The sequence below is a fragment of the Belonocnema kinseyi genome, chromosome 1 (assembly GCF_010883055.1).
Source record: "Belonocnema kinseyi isolate 2016_QV_RU_SX_M_011 chromosome 1, B_treatae_v1, whole genome shotgun sequence".
Taxonomy (NCBI): Eukaryota; Metazoa; Arthropoda; class Insecta; order Hymenoptera; family Cynipidae; genus Belonocnema; species Belonocnema kinseyi.
Genome location: NC_046657.1, coordinates 26746014 through 26753810, shown reverse-complemented (window position 1 = coordinate 26753810; position 7797 = coordinate 26746014). Strand labels below are relative to the sequence as shown.

Here is a 7797-nt window from a genome sequence, read left to right as displayed (position 1 = left end):
CCCCCCCCGCACCATTTTATTCCAGACACCCCTTTCGTGAGCGTAATACGGTTTAGGACACAGCAATCTCGCCAAGCTGCCGGGTCCAGGTTCCATCCGCCGTCAACGTGCCAATCAGAGTTCCGATCGCCAGTCGCATATCTGTTTTGGCTGTTTTCGTGAGTCGGCAGGCAGCGTCGCTCGCCAAGTGTTCGCGTTCTGAAAATTCACTCCTCTACGTCAGTTCTGACTAACCAGTTCTCCCGCGAACGTCGAGTCGCCAACGGTTTTTCGGCCAGTAGGGAAAGTGCTTTGAGCTTTTTTTAATAGAAGGCTTCTATCGGTTGACGCCTTCCTAGCGCAGGTGCTCCCCACCCTTCCTTCTTTCAACCTCTGATCTTCCTTTCATTCGTCTGCATTCTCCTTCAGAAATTTGAATTCCTCGAATCGGAGAATGTAACCGTCGCTCACTGTGCGTGTTTCGGGGCGTGGCAACTGCGCCGCCCGAAAACTGCGCGTTAAGTTTGGGGGGGGGGAGGCTCTTGCGTCACGCATCGTTTTCCTGAAAAGCGGGGTGAGGAGCGGAGGGGCTCATCCGGTCGGTAACAGCGGGGTTATAAAGAGCGTCCAATGCGCTTACTGGTCCTTTCCTGTCCCAGATCTTAGCCGAGCAAACCTAGTCTATGCAGCAGCTGTTAGTGCCAGTACGCAATTTCTGTTCGCGAGTGATCACGTCCAAAGTTTATTGGTTGGTTTTAAGGTGCTGTTACAAGAGTTCAGGATACAAGCAAGTGATTTTATGAGGTACACGCCTACGAAATTTAGTTTCGACTTTTTATAAACAATTCCTTTAATTTACGTCGTCGTTAGTTTCTGCATTTATTAAGACGTGTAGTGCAGCGTTTAACCCTAGAATGGTATCTACACGCCTTCAAGGCGTAGACGTAGATAAGAATGAATGCCTGACCACGTGACCATTTTTAAAAAATAAATGGAAATAAAAAAATAAATAAAAAAGCATTTGTTGTCTTGAAATATTCATAATTAGAGCGTACATGGCTAGGAAGCGTGTGGATACTATTATTCTACTAAAAGTCACGATACCGGTCTAGGGTTAATTTTCGTTTTCTTTTAAACTTTTATTACTCTTTTAACATTTTTGAATTTATTGAATATAAGTTTAAGGAAGTTAGTGTGGTTCATGTGTTTTATTATTATTGTTACACCATTAAGCCATTTCCCTTTCGGGGTAGGCGTAATTCACTCAGTAGGGGAAAGGAGTAGTGTGTGGAAGGGATAGAGATTTCGGTTTTAAATCTTTTTAATATGATCGTTTTACGAAGTTTTGTTAACAAACTTAATCCTGTTTGTATTTGTTAATATTTTAAAGGAGCAAGACGAAAATTGATGATGAATCTAATAATTTAATACAAGGAAAGAAGTTTTTTTTAATTTGTCGTAAATATGGGAGAAATCTTAATTTTTATGAGTACTTTTTTGCCTGAAACAAATGTTGTCACTTACGATGTATCTTTTTGAACCATTTTCTTAAATGACATTCACAACCGTATGGATTTTATTACTTGTAGTAAATTATTCGATAATTATTTTATTTTCGTTGACACAATAGAAAATGCATATATAGTGCCAAAAATGTTACATCTCTTATTTAATAGGAATTTAAAGAGTTTGAATACGTTATCTACTAATACATCTAAATAAGACTACATATTACACAAGATTAAATAAGGTCACTAGATATTTTACAATATTCCTGAGGGAAAACAGAATTTAAGTTATTCCGTGTACATTCAAAAAGTAAAACATATTACACAAGATTACAGGAGACTACATAATGTTAGAAGGGATTGCAGAAGATTACAAGGGATTATACTGGGTTGTAACTGATCACACAAGGTTACAAAAGATTGCAAGGGATTAATCAATGTTACAAGAGGGTTACACAAAGTCACGAGGTTGCAAGGTATTACACAAAGTTACGACAGATTAAACAAGGTTGCAAAAGATTACACAGTTACGAGGGAGGGCACAAAGTTTTAAGGGGATTACACAATGTTGTAAGGGATCACGCAGAGTTGCAAGGTATCGAACAAAGTTGCAAGGGGGTTTTACATGGTGACAGGAGACTACACAATGTTATTAGAGATTGCAGAAGGTTACAGGGGGATTATCCTAAGTTTCAAGAGATTGGATAAGGTTCTAATGGATAACAAAAGGTTGCAAGGGTATTACAAAAAGTTACGAGGGGTTATACAAGGTGACTAGGGATTAAACAAGGTTGCAAATGATTACAAAGTTGCTAGGTATTATATGGCTGCAAGGAATTTCACAAGGTTGCAAGTGACCACATAAGGTTTTTATCAATCACACAAAGTTGCAAGGCATTCTCCAATGTTGCAAGAGGATTACATAAAGCTGCAAGGGATTATATATATTTACAAGGGATTACACGAGGTTGAAATAGAGTGCACAAAATTTTAAGGGGGTACACAAAGTTTTAAGGTGGTTACACAAAGTTGCAACGGATTAGCTTTAACTTAAAAGCTTAAGAAAATTAATTTTGAAAATCCAATACAAGATTTTAATTCAGCGACCCCAAAAACCTAAGTATCACCAATTTCATCAAGGTCTTTTTAATAAGTCATAAATTTAAAACAACATATAGATGTTTCAAGGTTTTAAAACTTTTTAAGGGCTCTTGAACTATTGAAAATCAAATTAATTTAACTTTTAATTTAAGAACTGTTCAGTTCATAACAAAAATGTAATCGTTTAATTATTAATATTTCTAACTTCAAATTGCTTAAAATTATTTGCAGTTCAGTTCTTTTTACTTGAAATGGGAAAATAGTTTAGCTTTAGTGTTCGAATTTTTTAATTTCATTTATGGTGAAAAATATTTTCTAACCGGGAAATGATCGGGAATTTTTGTATGTGCCTCCTGGGTGTTAAATTTGGATAAAATGAAATACGGGATTCGATATGGTTTGCCTGTTTTTAATTTGAGCATGAATTTTTTTATCGGCAACGTTTTTTTTTTATAAAATTATTCTTTATTTAAATTGTCTTACGTTTTACTTTCTTGTTATACAATTTTGAGAATTTAAATACATTTGTAGGCAGAATAGTAGCATGTATTAATTACAAGTTAATTTTTCGTAATCGTTGCGTCTAAGTTCTTCTTTCCATTGATAATATTGGTAATTCACATGACACTAATAATATTATTGTGATTTTCGGCGAAAGTTGACGGCAGATAGAAAAGTGTTTTTTAGAAAACATAGATTATAAAAAAATCTACAACTTTTGTAGAAGTGATTTTTTCACATAACTTCAAAATACCCGAGAAAAATGCGAAAACCCGTATTTTCTTTTCTTTTTCATTTCCTCAAAAATACACTGGGAATGTTTACAACATAATGTACATATAAAAAATAAATAAATAAACAATACTGCGCTAGTCTAGGTCTTTTTGGCAACATTTCTGAATTTCCGGGTTCAAGCAAAGACCTGGCTGCTCGATTTCACGTGAAATGTCTTTGTATTGAGGACATAAAAAGGTATACTTTCATCAAGTATCGTCAAAATAAAAATTACTTTTGCGCAAACGAGAACACAGTTTTTCGCATTTTTCTCGGATATTTTGAGGTTATGTCTAGCTAGCCGCTGGTCCCAGGCGTAAGTACACTACTGGTGCAGTACTGGCCCAGTATAGATGGCCGGAGTTCCAGTACTTGTTTGTAACGCTCCGCAGTACTGGGACGGTAATGCACACCAGTATAATTACAAACGTGTACATTTCAAACTTTTTGTTTAATTTTAACACCCACTAATACTATAGTCTACAGATATAACAAAAATGTGTTTAAAAAATAAATAATAATTGATTGCGAGTATGTTGTCTATAAATGTTCATTGTTTCTGCTTAGAATGAATACACATATAACATTTTTTAATATTATATTACAAATAAAATTTCTAACACTACGGAGTTTCGAACCTACATCTATCGCCTAGCAGTCGGGAACCTTAACCATTACTCTATACTAACATAATTTAAAGTCAATGAAAACACCATCCTCATAAGATTCAACTAAACAAAGTTTTTAAAAAAAACCTTTTATCAGCTCTTTTTCCTCATTAACAATTTTTCAGACATTTTTTTCAAAAATTTGTTTTCAATATTTTTTTAAATATATTTTTTTTAATTTTGTTGAACATTTTTTTTGTGCCTATTTCAAATAATTTTTCTTCGAGTAACTTTAATTTTCAGATGTTTTGGGATAGTTTACAACAATTCATAATTACAATAAATGTAATTTTTAATAATGTTTAATTTCTTATTTTGTCTGAGTTTAGAAACCCTGACAATTTTTAAAAAATGGTCGACAAAATTTGACTGCTTGTCATTTAGAAATTTTTATGGTATGGATGGCGGACTACTATTGGCGAGAAAACTATAGGCATCTGTCTTTGAAGCTAAACAACTCAGTCAAAAAAAAATGCTAGTGCAACAAAATACAGTCATATAAAAGCTGAAAGTGTTATACGTAAATGAGCTTGAAGACGTTTATGTAAAAAAAATATTGTGCTTAGCAGACTGAAAACTGTAAGAAAAAGTAAGGATTTTCGGGTCTCTTTAAGAACAGTCAAGTTTAGAGCATTATTTCCTATACAAGGGGCGATGGGGAAAATTTGAAAAAATTCATGAGTATGAGGAAAACTGTTGTGAACCAGTTGCAGGTGAGAAATTTCAAAAATAATAAAAATTGTTGCTTAGAAGTACAGCATGCTTGGATGGCACCTGGACACGGGTCGAAGAAAGGGACCAGCGGTCGGTAGTAACCCCCCCCCTGCTTTCTGTCACTTGTTTTCCAACAAAAAAAATGTATAAAAATATCGCGATTTTCACCAAAAATAAGACTAACAAAGCCTTACGGGTGATTGAAAATAAATACAGAGCCTATCCATTACAGTTTGCAGTTTGAATCCCTTTAATATCTGTATTAGAACTGAAGATAATATAGTTTCACATTTTTGTACTTTTAAGCAACAATTTTTATTATTTTTAAAATTTCTCAACGGCAACTGGTTCACAGAAATAATGCTCTAAACTTTTGACTGTTCTTAAATGTACCCGAAAATCCTTACTTTTTTTTACATTTTTCAGTCTGCTAAGCACAACATTTTTTTTACATAAACGTCTTCAAGCTTATTTACGTATAACACTTTCAGCTTTTATATGACTGTTTTATTGTTGCGCTATCATTTTTTTTGACTTGAGTTGTTAAGCTTCAAAAGCAGATGCCTATATTTATGGATTGCTGACCAGTCCCAGATCTGCGACAGGTGGTACTGTCGAGAAAATAAGAAAAAAAAATTGATTTTAAATAGTGTTAATTTCTTATTTTTGTTATCATTTTGGACACCATGATAGTTTTTCGAAACGGGTTAAAAGAATTTAACTGATTGACGCCTAGAAATTCGTATGGTATGGATTGCGGACCAGTCCCAGATGTGGGCCAAACTAGACTTGTAAGTAAATAAGAGAGAAAAAACTGATTTTGAAAAGTGTTCATTTCTTATTTTTTTATAGTTATTGGAATCGTGGCAATTTTTCGAAAAATAAAAAAAAAAACTTTCGCTGATTAACACTTCGAAATTTGTATGGTATGGCTTGCTGACAAGTCCCAGATCTGGGCCAGACTAGACTGTCATGACTAGACGGTCAAGACGTCGCCAGATCTGACATCAGACAGCCAGAAGATTTTTGCACTGGGGAAGTGACTGATACAAAATTGTAGATTTCTTTACAATCATGTTTTCTATGAAACACTTTTTCTCTCTGACGTCAACTTTCGCCGAAAATCATAATAATACCATTTTCACCCTTTTTAACTCCCCCCATCCCATCAACCCCGCGACACCCCTGATCACGCATTTTTCTTTTTTACGTTTATTATGAACCACTTTACCATTTTCAATTGTTCAAGTGCTGTAAACAATTTTTTTTCCCAAAGTTTAATTCGCCTGGCCGAACTGCAGTATAACACGATGTAACTGAATTATTGTACTACTCTTTGTAACTAATGTTGCAGAAAATTTAGGTATTAAAAAACAAGCACGAATTTCTAGAATAAATGTATAGGAGCTACAAAAATAATTATGTGATAATTATACGAAAGTTGTATGGTGATTATATAAGAATTTTTGTAACGCTTATGGCATTTTTAGAAAACAATGTGCAAGATTTGAATAGCACTAAAATAATTGCATAAAACTTTCACAGAAAATACGTTACGTAATATTACGGAATTGTTACATTACAAATTATAAATTAAATAATCAGTGAACAACAATTATTTAACAGAAATAACAATTATTTTGGAAATGTCTTGACTAGTGTATGACCTATGTCATAGTTATGTGACAAAGTTCAAATATGTCCCTCTAGGATTATTCGTTGCCAGTTAATACTCTTATTGCTATTTTTCTACACCAGATATGTTTCAAAAACAGATATGCAGCTTTTATATAATTTATTTAACAGCTGTAACGTCATGACAAGTTATTATCCGTTCCTTAAGTACTACGTGAGAAATAATCGATTTACACACTTTATTACAAATCACTTTTTTTATTTTTTACGTTTTTATTCCAGCAATGAAAATGTAACGTTTCGCCACTAGCACCAAGTCAAAATACTTTAAATTATAAAAATTGAGCACCACAGAATTGATTTAATCACACTTTTATTTTCTATTTTTTATGTGGCACGTCATCTAAGCAATGTGTATATATTTGTCATAAAGTTAGCCCTAATTCTTCATTATCATGAAAACAAACACCTATAAAACTTATCCGTATGAAAAATAAAGTAGATGCTTTCCGTCGAAGGCTCATATGTTTCGCGGGTTTCCTCAATCTCTGCCAGAGGTGGGCGGTTTATTTTATTCAAAGCGTGATAACATTTTATTTTCAGCAAAATTCTTGGACCTTCCAGGCTTGGCGGAATTTTTTTTTTAACAGGAACCTAGATCAATTTGTTGATCTCTGAAGGAAGTATAAAAAGCTTGAAAAAATAAACAAACTGTCTATTTGGGGCGTGAAATATCCGGAGTGGATTTTAAATTGCCGAAGATTAAGATTGCCACAAATGCGCTTGCAGTCCCGCTTGGAGATTTTGAAAGCTGAAATTATTTTTCAGCATGTTTCCTGTCTACCAAAGCCATAATGTAAAGAAAAATGGTATTCCTAATTTGGAGATGATCCTATTGTACTGCGACTGAAGTTACCTTGCTACCTTCAGTCACTCTTTCCATGAATGTATGAACAAGAAGAACTCTAACGTACCCCATGTCTCAGATCACTGTTGAAGATTCCTGGACACCCCATGCCATTATGGGCTTCTAATTTACAGCTAAATGTTATTTTTTGATAAACACCAGCAGAAAAAATTGGATTTCGTCTTCAGATTGTGAACGCCCGATTATTTTATATCGTGATGAGTAAATGCGTTAATTAAGTAGCTGATTTCAGTTTGACAAGTAAAAGTTTGCTAACTGTAGTCAACGACTCTTTCAACAACTGTGAACAGCGGACTGACGTCAGGTTGATTTTTGACATTGCAGGATCAGGAAATGAAACGCAGCGCAGACGGATCATCACGCTCAAAGCATTCTTGCTTTTATAGGCAGGACGCTTCATTCTCATCATCTTCGACGTCGCAGCTGGAATTGATGACTTACCTGGGACTTGTGAATCCGAAGCCAGTGAAGCCTAAATTAAAAGAATGCT

General features: G+C 34.4%; 3 protein-coding genes across 6 annotated transcripts in view; 2 read left to right on the top strand and 1 right to left on the bottom strand.

Moving 5' to 3' along the window:
- Positions 1-7797, top strand: part of LOC117181651 (collagen alpha-1(IX) chain-like) — a 187678-nt gene that overhangs the window by 18930 nt on the left and 160951 nt on the right. The window lies entirely within an intron of this gene.
- The window catches only part of LOC117181676 (lipase 3-like), a 62713-nt gene that overhangs the window by 16398 nt on the left and 38518 nt on the right, over positions 1-7797 (bottom strand). The gene's annotated exons all lie outside the window — the stretch shown is intronic.
- Positions 259-7797, top strand: part of LOC117181659 — a 10208-nt gene continuing 2669 nt past the window's right edge. For 2 of the 3 annotated variants that reach the window (XM_033374562.1, XM_033374568.1), the window contains exons 1-2: positions 259-783; positions 7632-7783. In XM_033374562.1, coding sequence (XP_033230453.1) covers positions 7641-7783 — 143 coding nt within the window. In that variant the 5' untranslated portion in view covers positions 259-783; positions 7632-7640. The remainder of the gene's footprint in view (positions 784-7631; positions 7784-7797) is intronic. The other variant, XM_033374576.1, reaches the window with a different exon arrangement.